The sequence below is a fragment of the Poecilia latipinna genome, unplaced genomic scaffold (genome assembly GCF_001443285.1).
Source record: "Poecilia latipinna isolate Pla-1442-1.1 unplaced genomic scaffold, P_latipinna-1.0 Scaffold1922, whole genome shotgun sequence".
Lineage (NCBI taxonomy): Eukaryota > Metazoa > Chordata > Actinopteri > Cyprinodontiformes > Poeciliidae > Poecilia > Poecilia latipinna.
In genome coordinates, this window is record NW_015114538.1 from 54,608 (window position 1) to 72,217 (window position 17,610).

The following is a 17,610-nucleotide window of genomic DNA, read 5'->3' on the forward strand; positions in this document are numbered from 1 at the left end:
TGGGGTGAAGAAAAAAACAGGGGGGGGGGGGGGGGGGTCATTCCAGTGAAAGGACACAAACAATGCTGGGAAAGTCTGTTCTAAATCTCGTCAATATGTAGAGAGACCTAAACTAGAAACAGGGGCCTGGCTTTAAAGTGGTGGAAAATCTCGTGATTCAGTTTTGGTTTTATTATTTCTATCTGGGACAAAAACATTTTTTTAGCTTAGTGAGTTGTTTCAGAGTATTATTTTGTCAATGTTTAAATAGGTGAATGACAATGTATTTTAAAGCGCCTCGGGTCCTCCGGACTAGATAAAGTGCTACACAGGGACAGGTCATTTACTATTTAAGTCATAAAAGATTTTAAGCAAAAATAACAAGAAGGCAGTAAGAAATGTTTTTTTTTTTTTTTATTATTATTATTTCTCGTGACACTGAAAACATTTGAAGAGCTCATTCTTAAAACGCAGCTTCTGTGTGATATTTTAGCAACTACATCATCCTGTGACACGAAAGGTTTTTATGTTGTCATTAAAAAAAAACAACAAAAAAAAAAAAACAAGAAAAAAAACCAGTGCTCACCAACACACTGGTTCCACTGGTAGTGCTGCAGGTAGCCTTGGGGACAGCTGCACCTGTATCCACCCACTAAGTTCTGACAGCCATGCTGACACCTGTGGTTTCCGTCGCACTCGTCCATGTCTGCCAGGGACCAGCACAAATCACCATAATTTGAAAGCGTCTCATTTCTGTTACCACTCCGTTGATTGCTCTCTTGTTTTTCAGACCTTCACAGCTCTGTCCACTGGGATCTAATGAGTATCCCCGCTGGCAGTCACAATTGAAGCTACCCGGAGTGTTCTGGCAGACCCCGTTGGAGCCGCACAGATTTGGGTCAGTTGAACATTCGTTGTTGTCTGTGCAGAGGGGAAGAGGAGGTTCAGGCAGGGGAGCAAACGGGAAGATGATTGTGAATTTACTGGATTAACAGCTGAAACCATACACTGTGTTCACGGTTTAAAAAGACGTTTTTTTTTTTCTCTCCTTTCTGTCTGATATGAATTCAGATTAGACTTTTACAGTTTTATGTATGTATTTTATGCAAGTGTGGGTATTGCCTGGATTCAGTATCCACATGACTAAAAGTGTGAATTCATCCATTCATTCATTCAGCTGGTGTATTTAACTAAATATGGCATCACAAAGGAAAACATTATGCAGAAATATTGAAGCATCAGATTAAGACATCTGTCAGTAAGTTCAATATTGGACACAAATGTGTCTTCCAAATGGACAATTGGTCCATGTTTTGGACTGGCCATTACAAACTCCAGATCTCAATTCCATAGAAAATTTGTGGGCAGAACTGAAGTGGTGTGTGTGAGTGAGGCGGCCAATAAACCTGATTTAGTAATAATAAAGTGTTGTTAGATAGACGGTTGTGGACGAAGACTCATAACATCTGACACAAGCCATGTAGTTTGAAGGTTGATTCTACAAATTGCCAAGGAAATGTGTGTAAAATTCTGGATTTGAAGACAGTAAAAAACAAATTGTTTCACTTGTCATTTTAGCATTTAGAAAATAGAATAAATATGGTAACAAATACCATATTTACTTGTTTTATACGTATTAGGCTGTATGTAGGCTAATTAATACACCATATGAAAATATCTGGTTTTATCTTAAAATATGCCAATAAATCTGTACAAAATATGCATTTCAAGAAGGTGGTCAACATGAAGGTCCACAGAATTTTACGTGAAATTCAGTCAGTTTTTGGCATTAAGGCTCAGTAAAACTGATCAGGTTCTAATATTGTTCTGAAGATGGAAAAGTTTGAAATAATTTTGGTATCGGGTAAAGATCATGTCATTTTTTTTTTGTATCTGCACAGGTATAGCACAAAAATTGAAATATAACAAGCTTTCTTCTTTACAGTTATAGATCTGATCAATTTGACGGTGTGAAAATTCATCAATGCTAATATAAGTTTGCAAAAAAATAAAATAAAAATAAAAAAATTTTATATATATATATATATATATATATATATTTTATTATTTTATTTTTTTTACTTTTGATAAAAATGTCCTAATTAAACCTGAATGGTTTGTTTTATTCAACTGACTTAGCTATTTTCATTGGAATGAACAAACATTTGAACACGAGTCAAAAGTGCAATCTCAATGTTTTAACAGCTGGTCGAGATTTCAGAGGTGTCCACTGAGGAGCTTTCACATGAAAGACCCTTTAGGTTCTTAAGGTTGCAATTCTATCAAGAAATAATTTTTATTATTCATGTCACACCCATATTTTTCTAACCTCATTACTTGTACAGTCTCACACCTCAACATCTCCTGTGAGTCATTGTTGAGGTCATTCCTGATGTCCCAACTGAGGGTTCCCTGTGCTAGTTTTGATATGAGGTAATGCAAGCTGCTACATTCTCAGGGTAAAAAAAAAAATTCTTATAGATATATAATTTTTTTCTTCTTTTTGTTCCAATAACACAGTACAAGAAAAGGGTAGTAGCAAGATGGCGGACCTTGATGCCCTTCAAGTGCTACTTCTTTGTTTAAAAATGTTTAAATAAATCCTGAATTTTCCATCTGCTGAACCAGCTCAGCATGCAGCTTCTCATTCTGGGTTTATTCAGAAACACTGGACAAGCCCAGAATATAACCAACTGGTGGACTTCCTGAGCAGACCACTGCAGATTCTTCATGTTTTCCACAATGATTGTTGTTTCTTTGTGTATGAGTGATGTGGCAGTGATGTCATGGCTTGCGCTGAAAAACCACGTATTCCATGATGGCTGAACCAGATTTGGCACTCAACAATCTCATTCTTCCATTGAAAACACAGGACACTGGTTCAGAATCACATTCGGGAACTGGCTCGAGCTCTGGACTGTGCTGGCGGAAAACCCCATCATGACCTCGGTCTTTGTCTCGCCTCACTCAAAATCTAGGTCTGGTCTTGGTCTCAAGCTTGGTCTGGTCTTGGTCTCAAGCTAGACCAAGACCAGTAAATACAGTGACACTGAATTACCTTTAGTTAAGGTTTTCATACCATAAAAATGTCATTTTACAAAGACATACATGCGATTAAAACAGAGATGGATGACGAGGTAATCTACTTTATGCATATGTTTTACTTACCAATGCAGGCAGTGAGGTGCTGGGTGAAGCCGGGAGGACACTTGCACGTGAAGCCGCCAATGGTGTTAACACACAGGAACTGACAATTATGCTGTTTGGTTGAGCACTCATCCAGATCTGAAAGTGCGACGTTCAACAGGTTGAAGCATTTGCTTCTCAAGAAAATTAAAAACTGCTCCGATGTTGAACTAATGTGCTTAAGATACAGTGAAAAGACTCGCACGCTCCTTTCTGAGCTAAATCCCTGTGCTTGTACAGCTTCTGGCCTACAAATGAACTGCAAAGGCAGCAGACACCGGACACACAGAGGGATAATGTAGAGGGGGGAGGACTGAAGCCACAGTAAATACAGATGAAAGAGGCCCTCAAAAAGGGACAGCATGAATACACTTGTTTAGACTTGCGAAAACGCTCGGTAAACAGAGACACAGGCGGATGCACTGTGTCACAGTTCCTGAACACACACATGCACACGCACTACAGCTGCTCTAACCTGGAAGCTAAATCAAGGAAGGCTTCTTTGAATGTTTCGGGGTTGTGTTAGTGCGTGCATGTTTTGTGTATCACCTCTGCAGCTCTTTCCGTCTTCCTGCAGGATGTATCCTCGGGGGCAGGAGCAGAGGTAGCCTCCCTCTGTGTTCTTGCAGATGAAGTTACAAGGCTTAGGTGCCTGTATGCACTCATCCACATCTAAAGCGTGAGCAGAAAAAAAAAGAAAGAAGCAAAGAGTAAAACAAAAAGGCAGGAGAGTTCGGATGGTGCCGCTAGCAACTCCATAATGGGGCATATGGAGGCCGGCAGATCTGGGTTGGGAGAACTTCACCGACAGAGTTTCAACTCTTCACTAGACAGCAGAAACAAGAACAAGAGGAAGGAACGAGTGTGTAAGGATTAAACAATCGGAGCGCAGGTCGTGCTTACCCACGCACTGTGTGCCAGAGATGTCGGTGGTGTATCCAGGTTTGCAGACGCAGTTGTAGGAGCCCAAAGTGTTGAGGCACCGACCGTTCTTGCAAAGGTTTCCCATCACACGACACTCATCAATGTCTGGAAGGAAACACAGATGTTTATGAAGCTGCGACATGGGAGTAACGTGCAAAACTCTTTAATTAGGAATACCTCTGCCGTCAGTGGTGAACCCAGGTCCAAGTGGACACATCTTCTTGTACTGGGTGGTGGCAGGCAGAGGGCAGAGCTCACAGGTGGTTCCCCAGCCTCGGCCTCCGTCGCAGCAGCACTCCGACTTGGTCACCAGGTTCCTGTTGCTAGAACTCATCTGACACAGCGTGGTCAGAACTTCGGTGAAACAGAAGCCTTCGCGGTTATCTGAACAAGGAGAGAAGCAAAGAGGACGGAAACATGAGGGAAAGACCAGCAGAGCCTGCGGAAAGCAGACGATACCACCCAGACGGGACCTGACTTCACACGCCAGACGTAGATAGATAACCCACACGCCTCTATCACTGCTGTCTGTGAGGAGGAAGATAGCTACACAGACATGAGATTTAAAGTGTCCCTCAGGAGCTTTTCTCACCAAGCTTAACACGGCACAGCTGCCCAGACGTGCATATTCAGACAAGGCAGGAGAGCTTTTCCTTGTCTCTGTCTGGATAGAAGCAGACAGAGGAAAAAGGGCCCCACTTCCCACGAAGACAGCACGGCCATTTCAAGAACACTCAATGATGTATCGTCCAAACAATGAAGTGGAACGACAATGAAATTAAGACAACGAGGGTGAACAAGGTGCGCACAGTGGATTAACAACTACATACCAATACATTCTGTCTGTGTGGGGTTAGCAACGAATCCTTGGTCACATCTGCAGCGGTAGCTTCCAACCGTATTCTCACAGCGGCCGTTCTTACAGATTCCTGGTTTGGCCGAACACTCGTTGAGGTCTAAGACAAAAACCACAACAAAAGGCAGAAATTATGTGTTGTGCTGTGTGTTGTCACGTTTAGTTAATTTAGTGTGCTGAGATAAGATTATTATTATTATTATTATTATTCCAGCTTCTGGGGTAAAGCTGACACAACACACTGCATTGCCAAAGAAAGTCTTTAGTGTTCTTTCAATATGCTTGGATTAGATATGGATGTGGATAAAGTCTGATTCCACAAGTCTGATCTTTCTCTTTTCTTAATCAATCATCTCAAAAGCTATTGCTGCATTTACCATTGTCTTCCTTTCCCATCGGGAGTACTCACTGTCTCAGATTTTGATGGCATTATTGCTGACATTAGCTGTGTTCTCTTCTTTTTTCTAAAGGAAGAACTTCTGGTGAGTCACTTCATTCTTTGTTTATTATGTCTTTTCAAACCTATGGCTGTTCCTACTGAGCCTAAACTTTTGTGGTTCCTCTCCACAGTGACGACATGAAGGCATAGAACTGGAATGAATTGGATTTTGACCAAACAGAACACAATATAAATTGGAAGCTCTTTGACGATAGATTGATGCGAATGGGAGCTATTTAAGTGAAGTGAAAATAATTGAATTGAACAATGCACATATGTTGTTGCTTTTGCTGTTAAATGTTTGGGCAGGTGTGTAGAGACATTTCTCTTAAGATTTTGTTTTCAAGTTCTTGTAATCTGGTCACCAATCTTTGTAAGAGTAAATTTAGTTGAACAGTTCCAAAGAGACAGGATTATGTTAAAAAACTGTTTATTTTTTTAATCCATATCCGAAACTAGAAAATCACAACAATGTCAGTGAAAGAAGAGCCAGAGCCGTATAATATTTACCCATGCATCCATCTCCATTGGGCCGCCGTGTGTATCCAGGTGCGCAGATGCACATGTATGTACCAATCAGGTTCTTGCAGGTCATTCCTCGGCTGGAACAGTCATCTATTCCATCTTCACACTCATTTTGGTCTGGAAAGTCAGACAACAAGCTTCAAGAAGCAGAATTGCTTCTTCTTCTGACTTTTTAGGAACTTTCTTGGTGGCCTTACTGAGACACTCCTCAACATATTCCAACTCTGAGGTCTTCTAGATCAGCAGGCATGAGGCTGCAGATTTAACAATCTGTTTGAAGTTTTGCTCTAAACAGTGATGTTACGATTGCTGATGGGCTCCTCCTGTTTCAGTGCTTCTCCACAAATACATCTGTTGCTATGGTACCTAAGCTATTTTAGAGAGTGGACGTATAAACAGGGACTTGACTGGTTACAGTTGTCAGACTGTTTTAAGTTCGTCCCAGACAGAGATTCACTGAGGATCTCGCTTAGATAACAAGTTATGTAACTTTATAGGAGGGGGCCACTATGTCTGAGGGGCGCAGAAAGTTTCCGACCCACACTATACACGACCTAGTACACAGACCACATTCGAAAAAACGGTGAGACTGAGTGGAGGTACCTTTACACATCCTCCTGTCCTCGCGCAGGACGTAACCCGTGGGACATTTGCACTCGTAGGAGCCGACCACGTTAACACAGCGGAACGCACACAGCAGAGGATTCTGGGCACACTCGTTGATGTCTAAGGAATCAAGAAAAAGTCCATTGTCGAGACTGCAGGACAGAGGACGGACTTTCAGGCACGCCGGCTCTCATACCTTCACAGGTCATCATCGGCCCGGGCTCGAAGCCGTCATCGCACGCACACTCAAACCCGCCGACGACGTTAGCACATGTGCCGTTGCCGCACGGGTTTCCGATTTCGCACTCGTTTTTATCTGCATCGGAGGGAGTTGATTAAACCTTGGCTTACAGGAACGAGGGAATGAGACAAGTGAATAAGATCGGGGTTGCGTGTCGACACTGTGAAACCAAATAAACTCACCTTCACATGCGACTCCTCTGCTATCAATGCTGTATCCTATTGGACATTCACAGCGGAAGGATCCGTCTGTGTTGATGCACTGACCGTTAGTGCACGGATCGTTGAGGCATTCATCAATGTCTGGAATCAAAATGAATAAATAAATCAGCACAACTTCCTCACATGCAAGAAATAAAGAGCAGATGAAACTTATTGTAGCTCTTGCTTAGATTATAAACCTTTAGGACTATCATCTGGTCCCCGCTTATATCCCTCATTAGGACACAGAACACGATAAGCCTCTGCGAATAAGAAATAGGGAAAGTCACAAATTAAAGAGAATATCTGTGCCAACGTTTGTATGCTCTGCTGATTTTGTATGTGTGTTAGGAAGGATACTCACCCTCATCTTTCCTGGGGCAGATCTCACAGGGACTTCCCCATCCTTGGCCAGGCATGAAAGTGCAGCAGCAATCCGCCTTAGACGTGTTTAGAGCCTTCGGTGCCAGGCAGCGTCCGTTTTCAAACTTGGTGTAGCAGTAGCTCACACGGATATCTGAGGGTCAAAACCCACAAAGGAAAACAAATGTAGCAGGCAGAAAGGAAGTCCACTGATTCAGATTTACAAAGTCCCGCGAAAAAGTTTAGAAAAACATTTGTTTCATAAATTTCTGGGAGTTCGTTCCTGTATGTAAAGCTATCTCATACCATATCTGAAGTTTTAGGTATTAGAAGATAAAAACAACATATTGTGGTTCCATCAAGTCCTTGAACCAGTTAAATGCAGCTTGCACACATTATGTAGCTTATTTTTATTTATTTTTTTATAAATATGTCAGTGAAATATTTGTAACTTATGTGGGAAACAATAAGAGTGTGGTGACAAACCAGGAGGCAGGAGGAGGAGGGGAGGCCATTGTTTTTCAGAGAATCTGTTAAACTTATGGGGATGTGGACCTTTTTTCCCCCCACAATCACTGAAACAGACAGAAAATCTCCATCTGACCCATGAAGCCACCTTCTTCAGAAAGCCCTCCAAAAACATTGTTTGTTCCAGATTCAAAGGCGATCTCTAAAGCAAGAGGAGGCTAACAGGGAAAGAAAGCCAGTGAATTCACTGGTCCAGCTTTACTGTCGATTCTTCACTTCTTTTTTCCCCCAATAACTAATACCCATGAGCAATTTGTACAGGCAAATGCAACATTTTTATTTTTGAAACACTGCATTGGTTGGATCAATGCAAACTTCTCAGAATGAAAATTCTTCGGAAGGTAGTCAAAAGTGAGCTGGGAAACTTTTCCTGGATAGAGCCAATGGATGAGCTAGTGCTGCCATCAACCATCAACTTTAACCAAAACAGATTGAATTTTACTTCAAGTTGAACTGAACTGGATGTATTTAGAGCAGAAGAATTCCATTGTGCTGCTGCATTGATATAAGTGCTCGTTGCCCGTGGCGACGAAGTCTTCAGAGCATCCTCACAAAAACAGAAAAATCTTTATCTGCAAATAAACTGACTGATAAAATCAGTAATAAAAAAATAGAGTTTGTAACTTTGTATGGCTCGCCACTGAACAGTGCCCCCACGGGTGATGTGAACAGTGAGCCCTTGTGGTCGACCAAAGTCAGAGTCACAGCTTCACAGTTTTGGTAAAATGCTTTTTCATTGTCAAAATTTTGAGGAGGTCATTTTGCACTTCATAATGCTCTAGATTAATATTTTTTTATTCTAACTCAACAAAACAACTTTTTTGAGGCTTCTTGGTCTCACCCAGTGCCCCGTTTCAGCAAGAACTTCAACTGGATCCAAATCGGACCAGGTGGTTTGATTGAATTATACTGAATTGGATCTGATCTGAACAGAATTTGGACTGAACTGAATTCTACACGACTGAATATGACACAGATGGATAAAGCGCTTTGAGGTGACATTTGTTATCAATTACCGCTCTATAAATAAACTGAGCTGAGTTTAATTCGGAAAACCTCTGTTAGGTCTTAGAAACATGGTAATAGTCATGCTGCGGGGACCAAACAGAAGGCCATTGTTTAACTGTGTACAAGCAACATTCAATTGCAGCCCTAATGATAATGGACTTGTTTTTCTCATAACATGTGTATTAAAAGAAGCTGGTGTTTTTCCTCAGCAAATCAAATATGCTTTAATTTTTTCCCCCCTCAATAACATAAACTGTATAATTCTCTGCACAGAGTTGTGTGTTTTTCTTGTTCCTCTTTGACTAAGCAGCGACTTTCTTGTAATGAGAAGCACATGGCAGTGCCCTCCTGCAATCTCTGGCGTTCACTGAACTCAGCACAAATAAGCTTTCTTCACACACACACACACACACACACACACACACACACACACGCGCACGCACACACACCTGGCTCAGAGGCAAAAACCACATACACGAACACCTGGTGCTGTGAGAAAAATGTTCAATAGTGCCATGTTTCTTTTCGCCATAGCTGTGATTTTTCAGCTGTTCCTTCGGGGAGAACAATGGTGCTTTATGACGATGTGGCGAGCAAAAATGTCGACAAGACATAGTTTTTTTTGTTGTTGTTTTTTTTTAAATCAGAAGCAAAGAACAACCTCTTAAAAAGCAGAAGGTTTGATAGTGATTGGTGACAACTGGTGTGGAAAACCTTGCCTAGCAGTAAATCAAAACATATTAAACACAATCAGTAAAAGTTGAGCACATACCAGTTTGTTTGACATCAGAGATTGTGACGTACTACCTAGTTTTCTTCTTTACAAACTGAATATATAGAGATGTATAACAGTGAGGATGACTGACTCTTAAAAATGAACATCTGAGGAAATTCTTCTTCGGAGAAGAAAATTGTTTTGACCATGCCACTTGAAATGTCAACATATTAGTTTTTCCTTAGTCTAACGATGCAGAGATTGACGTATTTACACAAAATAAAATCACAAGAATATTTCACGCACAGCTGTGGCTCAAGTTCACTGAAGCGGAGCTAACCCCACTCGGACACGGGTTCAGGAAAAACATGAAAAAAAGACCTCAGAATTTTAAGTATATGACATAAAATCTATCATAAACTTTATAAATCTCTGTGATCTTAGCAAATGCCTCCCTGTCGTTATTAACAAACACATTTTCTCTGACAGCCAGACTTAGGCTTCAAATTTTAGCACTTTCTAAAACTGTAGAGCGAAGTGGAACGCAAGCTGTAAACTGATGAAGTCATCAGTTTGGAGAGGGAACTCCCTTATAGAGAACTCAGCACAACCCCACCCAGCCTAAGAGCGCACACCAAGTATGTGTGAAGGCACACACACACACACACGCACACACACACACGCGCGCACACACACACACACACACACACACGCACGCATGCAAGTGAGGAAATGGAAAACTGATCTGCTCAGAGCCACCCTTGGTCTCGTCGAGGCTGAGGCAACAGAACCAGCTGGAACAGAGTAAGCTGTCATGAAACAGCCAGAAAACTTTACTTCATCTCTCTGCTGAGAGCTTCCCAACCTTGTCCCGTGAAGCAGATGCATGCAGCAGCGTCACAGTTTCTCTTTTCATCCACCCACCACTTGTGCTCACCTATGCATCGGCGTCCCGACGCAGAGAGCTGGAAACCCTCGGGGCACTCGCAGGTGAAGCTTCCCTCGGAGTTGGTGCATTTCCCAAGCGTGCAGATCTCAGGAGACTGGACGCACTCATCAATGTCTGACGAAGGATAAGGAATGTCATCAGCCACAATGCTCAGAAATTAAAACTTTGAAAACACATTTTTAATAAAAAAAAAACTCCTGGTACTGCAGAGAAGTCATTGCAGTTCTTCACTGCTTTCCAGAACAAGGCAAGAAGCAGGAACGGTCTACTCAAAGGGGACATTTTCACTGCTAAGCAGAACTGGTCTAAGATCAGATTTGTTCATGTGAAAATTATCGCTTTGCGTGTGTGTGTGCAGCAGACTCCTGTGTTGTCAATGTCCCTGTAGCTTCCTGTACCTTCACATGTTTCCTCGTGGAGATAGTAGCCAGGCGGGCAAATACACCTGTAGGTGCCGTCCATATTCAGACAAGTTCCTGCCCCACAAGTGCCGGGGTTCACTGCACATTCATTGATGTCTGGAAAAAAGCAAGACATTTCAAAGAGAAATAAGTAAGACTAACGAAAATTGCATTTAGAAAAACGGCAAAGGTTATTACCTGTGCAGAGTCTGCCGTCTGATGTGATCTCGTAGCCGTCGTTGCACACGCAAAAGAAGCTTCCCACCGAGTTCAAACACTGCCCGTTTCGACACAAGCCCCTCTGCGTGGAGCACTCATCGATGTCTGATAGGAACACAGGGACGTGTCAGAGAATGCACCGACTCTGAGCTTTTCCGTTACCCTCGCTGAAGTGACCGGCGGCGCCCACCTATGCAGTCGCCGTTGTGCGAGTTCTGAAAGCCGACGTAGCACAGGCAGTTGTAAGATCCCACCGTGTTCTTACAGGTCCCGTTGCCACAGGGCTGCCTCTCGCACTCGTCCACGTCTGAAAAGGTTCAATTGCAAACAACATTTACGTTTCTCACTTAAATGAAGACAAAACCTGAACAACAAGCGCAAAGAGGAAAAAAAATAAAACAAAAGAGGGACGTACCGACACACATCGACCGATCCGGAGTTGTTTTGTAGCCGTTGGGGCAGAGGCAGCGGTAGCTTCCCAGCGTGTCGATGCACTGACCAGGATTACATATGCCGGGGTTCTCCACGCACTCGTTACGATCTGAAGACAATTAACACCGGGTTAAACTGAGGGACGCTTTTGAAAATTAAAAAAAAAATAATAATCAAATAAAAAGAATTAATAAATCAGCTTTCATTTTTTTATCGTCTGTATTATGTATTATGTATTATATTCTGACCCATGAAGAACATTTATTTTATTTTGCAAAAATAATGAGAGCTTACATGAATGGCATCCTTAATAAATCCTGTAAAATAAATCTAAACTTATTAATGTTTTAAGTGTGTTGAGTACTTTTTGAACAGTAATCCATGACTTCCTGTTTCCCAGAGCAGTTAGCCACTCTTCAAAATGGAAAGGATAAGAGAACACACTATCTGAGTAATGTCAGATTTATATTTATCCTTAGAAAATAGCACTGAAAAAACACTTAAATGTATCCATATTTATAGCTAGAACAACATTCAAGGCATGATTATGCAAATGTGCTAAAACTCATAAGATTTTCTACACAAAGACATTTTTACAATTGATGCTGATAAATATGAGAAAAAGGAAACGGAAGAGGAAGTCAAAGTTAATTAAAATCAATTAAAAGACCAGTTTTAAATAGGAGTTTTTCTGTTTTTTTTTTTGCTCCACACAAATTAAAATTATTGGCATGATTGCAATATAAATACACGACAAACACGCTGCAAATCTGTTGGAAGGCATTCCGACCCCGAGAGCTTTTTTATCACGAGTCTGTTTTGTTCTTGGGGAACTGCATGAAAAGCAGGAAGCAAAACAGGATGTTGATTTAACATTTCCTTATCGCCCTGACAGCAACATGTTTCCGATATGCTGCAGCACGTGTTCAACAGCTCAACACATGCTTCGCATTCTCTCCTCGCTAGTATCAAGAACACCATTAAAAAACTCCTGTTCGGCCCCAAATGTCGCCGAGCTTCCTCCGCTGCTTTAACTCTGGCTTATCGCATGAAGGAAAATAAAGTTCAACAACTTTCTCATAAGTGAGGAAGACGAGACAATTTGTTTTTTTTAGAAAAATATTTGTCGCTGTCTCACTGAGGAAATATACACTGCTAAAAAAAATAAAGGGAACGCTCAAATAACACATCCTAGATCTGAATGAATGAAATATTCTCATTGAATACTTTGTTCTGTACAAAGTTGAATGTGCTGACAACAAAATCACACAAAAATCATCAATGGAAATCAAATTTATTAACCAATGGAGGCCTGGATTTGGAGCCACACACAAAATTAAAGTGAAATGTTCCCTTTATTTTTTTGAGCAGTATATTTTTTTGGATCTTTCGGCTGAGGGAGGATATAAAGGAAAGGAGCAGAGAGAGGCATGTTCTGCTGTTTCTGGGGTTAAATATCGTTGTCACAATGCTCTGATTTGATGTTGGATAAAAATAACATTTCAATCGTGAGCGAGACAAACGCAGTTTGTCAGAAGGTTAAAGCCTCAGCTGTATCTGTATTCATCACCTCCGACCTTTGTCTTATTCCTGGGCAGAGTTTCAAACTGCAGTCATGGAGAGGAGGCTCTCGTTCTTGCTTTTTGTTTGTGAAGCGGTTCTTCATACGCTCGAGCGAATCACAGCCGAGTGTGAAGCGGATGAGTCAGTTCTTTCAAGTCTGAGGGCACAATCAGACAACGGGCCGCTCCCTCTGGGTCAGCAGGCTGCCTCTGCTTCGAGTGGACGAGATTAGATATCCTAGTGTGTCTCGCTCTCAACCTCCCTCCAATCAGAGCTCACCTTTCCTCACAAATGTCTTACTTTGCCAATCCCAATACTCCTCTTGACCGTTTAGCTCCTTCTCGCTCCATTTAATGCATAAGTACTATCGTACACCAGCTTATTTCCTAGAATATTTGCACATTTTAGCCTTTAGGTCAATGTATAATTTAATTTGTGTGTTATTTTCTGAAGAGTTCACAATGCAACCGGATTCCTGTCTGTGGTTCTGATCCGTGTACGAACCAGTTGATGGACTCAGCCCCCTGCTGAGAGTGAACGTTTAAGGGAGCCATGACCTTGACTTAAAGTAGAATGAAAACATCTTTTTTACTCTTGTTTTTAAAGTGGGTCCAGAGTGACACAGGTTTGAAATGTCCAATGGCGAATGGCTGCTGTAAAAGTCTGATATGTACCCGCCGAATCGGCAAAAGTGCAAACATTTGAAGCAGGTTATCTAAATTTCATGTTGTAATTCAAGATACTCTGACACAGTGGTCATCAAAAGACTTTCTAACTCAAAGAGGTACTGAGCATCAAGCCTTTTTCTCTAAGCAGAGTCTGAAATTCTAGCATCACAGGAACCCAGTTGGCGGTTTTAGTGTCCATCCTTACCCAGACACTGTCCGGTGGGGGTGAAGCGGTAGCCGGCTTTACATTCGCAGCGGTAACTTCCAGGCATGTTCAAGCAGTCTGCGTTCTGCTGGCACACGGGTCCGTTCTGGCACTCGTCAATATCTGGCGTCCGTAAAGACAGCACGTTCGCACACATTAGACTTTAGTCGACCCGAGTTAGTCGGTCTCCTTTGTCTGAACAGCATTTCTAAGAATGTCTTCGATCAACGTGTGAGTGTGGACGTCACCTTCACAAATGAGCAGCTTGTCGTTGTAGATGAAGCCAACGGGACACTCGCATCTGAAGCTGCCTATCATGTTGATACACACTCCGTTATCACACACGCCTGGGATTTCCCGGCACTCGTCGATATCTACAGAACGACAACAACGCAGAGGATCATTTTAAACAGTTGTTTTCCACAAGCAAGCAGCAGGATTGTAAAATCTTACCGATGACCCGTCCGGTAGTGATATCGATGTAATATCCTGGCCTCTCGCTGCCGCAGAGGATGGCAAACTCATCTGAGTGTACATAAACAATGAATTAGCTAGGGAAAGATGATGTTTACACCAAAGGAACAGACGGTGGCATCAGAGCTCACCGGTGCTGGGCACAGGGCACTGTTCACACGGCCTATTCCAAGCGCGGCCGATGTTGTAGGAGCAGCAGCACATCTTTTTCGTCATGTTGAAGGTCAGCTCTCCGTCGCAGGTCCTGTTGTCTGAGTAAAAGTTCCTGTAGCAGTAGCTCTTCCTCATGTCTTTGTGTGTATGCGGAGAGATAAAAACAGCCTAACGTGAGTTTGGCACCGAAGGTCCGAGATGTTTTTCCTGCTCCTGTGAAGCATTCGGACTCACCCATGCAGTTGTGGCCGCCGTTGACCTGCATGTAGTCGGTGGGGCAGATGCAGGTGTAGTTGCCGATGGTGTTGTAGCACTGGCCGGGGCCGCAGATTCCCGGCTGTTCGCACTCGTTGATATCTTCATCCGGAAACAGAGAGGAGACGATATTGTCTTATTTACGCTTGTTGAAACACATAAATAATAACCTATAAATATTTTTATTATTTATTTGTTGACATTAGCAGCAGAGAGTCTGATGTAGGTTGCAAAAAAGTGTCCAAGATTATTTCGATTTAAGTTTTAAAGAACATGGAATATGATTTTGATGCACTAAAAGAAGAGAAAAAGAAATCTTACTTTTTTAGTGCTTCACCAGTGCAAAGTGGATATTTTTGTAAAATAAATTTAGCAGCAAGGGACAAATAGAACTATATATTTTGCAGCAAACTTTCTAAGTTTTCCATCAAACTGAATTAAATTTGGTCTCTACCTCTTCTGAATGCATAATTTGGATGGGAACAAGATTTAAATACACAATTCCAAAACAACAGGTTTGAACTGAATTTTTATAAGAGCTTTCACTGGATGGTTAAAAAAAACTAGCATTTTTTTGTCCTTAGATTTATAAAAAAAAAATTATGTGTGAAAATATTTAGAAGCAACCAAACAGGAGGAAATAAAAATCTTCAAATCCTTCAAAACTAGGAAGGAAACGTCTGAAATGACGTCCAGATGGCGTTAAAGACTTCATATTAACTAATTAACCTGGTGGCTCTTTGGAGTAAGAATTTATAACCTATTTACATTTAAAATTTAACCCGGACATAGACACAAAATCCCAGTTTTGTAAATGCGATGTCATTTCCTTTAAGGTTAAAGTGGAGAAACTACCTGTCAGCAATGCTAACAATTCAAACTGAATATGACTGGATGCTAATCATAGTCACTAACATCCCTGCATCAACGTTACTGCAGTCACTTTACTTGCAGGAAAACAAAAGAAGCAATATTTCTTTTGGTTTTTACTAAAGAATGAACGGATGTGGTGTCCTCATTCGCTCTTAATGGTCAAACAAGCAAACACACGCGGCACATAAAAATGTCACCAGCCGCGCGATTGTCCTACCCGAAGGTTCCTCCTTTCCCCTCTGGTCCTATTACTGTTTTCTAAACACCCTTTTTATTTATATTTTCCCCTCGATCTTCCATTCCTCCCATTTTCTATCATCTTTGGCCTGTCTTTCAGAAACCGAAACCACCTCCCTGAAGAGAGCGCTGACCACATCAGAGTCTCGCCCCTCCTCTGAAAGCTATGAACTCAGCTGCTTCGTCCTCCTGGCCGAGCGTCGCAGACAGGAACCAGAACAGAGACATTCCGGGATAGACTCAGGAGCGACGGTCCAATATTTTTATTTTCTTGTTTACTCTCCATAATGGCCTCAGTTTTCTCACGAAAGCATCCTAATGCATTTGATCGAGAGGGATGGGTTCCCTGTGTGTGTTCCCTGTGAGGGTGTGTACATGCGTAATACCTTCGCAGACTCTGGTTTCAAGGTTCAGGGCAAACCCTCTTGGACATTCGCACTGGAAACTACCAAACGTGTTGATGCAGCGTCCTCCCTGGCACAGGCCAGGAAGTTCTAGACACTCATTGATGTCTGCAGAGGAGGGGAAAAAAAACAATAAAATATTCAGTGGCACCGTGTTTGGCTGTGGGCTTGTAGATAAATGACAGCATGTCTTTGTCTGACCTTCCAAGATGACTGTCACAGGGTTTGGTCTGAATCCTTCTCCTCCAGGACACAGTGTCTTGTACTCAGCTGTAACATGTAATACCAAATCACAATAAACATCAGCCACACAACAACCAAACACCAGTAAAGTCTGCTGCATTCCAGGATCTGCCGGGAACAGTTGCCTGAAACTAGGTCACATAAAAGATGCTCTTTTTTTTTTTTTTCCCTAATCAGACGTCTGGGATCTGCCAGTGGATATCGGAGTCTGGTGGACTGGACACGACTGCGTCTTCTCAGAGATAACTGTCTGTTCTTGTCCCAGCAGCCGGCGTATCCTCAAGCTGAAAGGGATGAGTCATTGCCTGCATTGTTTTGAACCATCTGGTGGTAATTTCCATGTTAGCAGGACAAAACTGTCTCATCTTTACCAGCAGCAACAATTACAGCGAAGCTTCATCGCACGGCATGAAAATAGCTAACTTGCACTGAGGAGAAATTTACATTTGTGTTAAACTTTGGAGTTACTGATAGAAATGATCAATAAAAAGGGGAGGGAGAAATGACTGCACTGTTGGCTGAAGGGCTACAAAACAGCATTTTGAATGACTAGTTTCTCTAGTAACCATAAACCAAAACCTTTGGGAGTAACAAAAGACTTCAAAAGAAAAAAACAAAAAAACTGAAGTCATAATTTATCTGTATCTTTTTTTAATTTCTCTATCTTTTCTCTTTAAGTCCATGTAGCAAAGTGTGGACTCACTTGAATTTCCAGCTGGGCATAATTCACATGGACTCCCCCAGCCGTGGCCTTCGGAGCAGCAGCACGACGCCTTAGAAACCCCAACGCCAATCTCATTGGAGCAGTCCAAACTCTCGGATGCATCTCCACGGAAACGCACATCCCGGTAACAGCTTCCTGTACGAATGTCTAACCACACACACACATATGCATGGGGATTTTTCTGCCTTTTGCTCCTAGCTAATATGACAATAAACATCACCGATTGGTTGAGACGTTGAT

The 17,610-nt window shown here is 42.0% G+C and overlaps 1 protein-coding gene across 2 annotated transcripts in view; it reads right to left on the bottom strand.

The window, feature by feature from the left end:
- LOC106935171 (fibrillin-1-like) overlaps positions 1-17,610 on the bottom strand; it is a 72,718-nt gene that overhangs the window by 5,467 nt on the left and 49,641 nt on the right. For both annotated transcript variants that reach the window (XM_015015512.1, XM_015015513.1), the window contains 26 exons: positions 17,350-17,517; positions 16,605-16,673; positions 16,386-16,511; positions 14,869-14,991; positions 14,613-14,771; positions 14,461-14,532; positions 14,256-14,381; positions 14,008-14,130; positions 11,555-11,680; positions 11,330-11,446; positions 11,119-11,244; positions 10,918-11,037; positions 10,508-10,633; positions 7,321-7,473; positions 7,157-7,219; positions 6,939-7,058; positions 6,712-6,831; positions 6,513-6,635; positions 5,895-6,026; positions 4,920-5,045; positions 4,267-4,473; positions 4,069-4,194; positions 3,715-3,837; positions 3,148-3,264; positions 772-900; positions 566-685 (listed from right to left, as the gene is read on the bottom strand). In XM_015015512.1, coding sequence (XP_014870998.1) covers positions 566-685; positions 772-900; positions 3,148-3,264; positions 3,715-3,837; positions 4,069-4,194; positions 4,267-4,473; positions 4,920-5,045; positions 5,895-6,026; positions 6,513-6,635; positions 6,712-6,831; positions 6,939-7,058; positions 7,157-7,219; positions 7,321-7,473; positions 10,508-10,633; positions 10,918-11,037; positions 11,119-11,244; positions 11,330-11,446; positions 11,555-11,680; positions 14,008-14,130; positions 14,256-14,381; positions 14,461-14,532; positions 14,613-14,771; positions 14,869-14,991; positions 16,386-16,511; positions 16,605-16,673; positions 17,350-17,517 — 3,240 coding nt within the window. The remainder of the gene's footprint in view (positions 1-565; positions 686-771; positions 901-3,147; positions 3,265-3,714; positions 3,838-4,068; positions 4,195-4,266; positions 4,474-4,919; positions 5,046-5,894; positions 6,027-6,512; positions 6,636-6,711; positions 6,832-6,938; positions 7,059-7,156; positions 7,220-7,320; positions 7,474-10,507; positions 10,634-10,917; positions 11,038-11,118; positions 11,245-11,329; positions 11,447-11,554; positions 11,681-14,007; positions 14,131-14,255; positions 14,382-14,460; positions 14,533-14,612; positions 14,772-14,868; positions 14,992-16,385; positions 16,512-16,604; positions 16,674-17,349; positions 17,518-17,610) is intronic.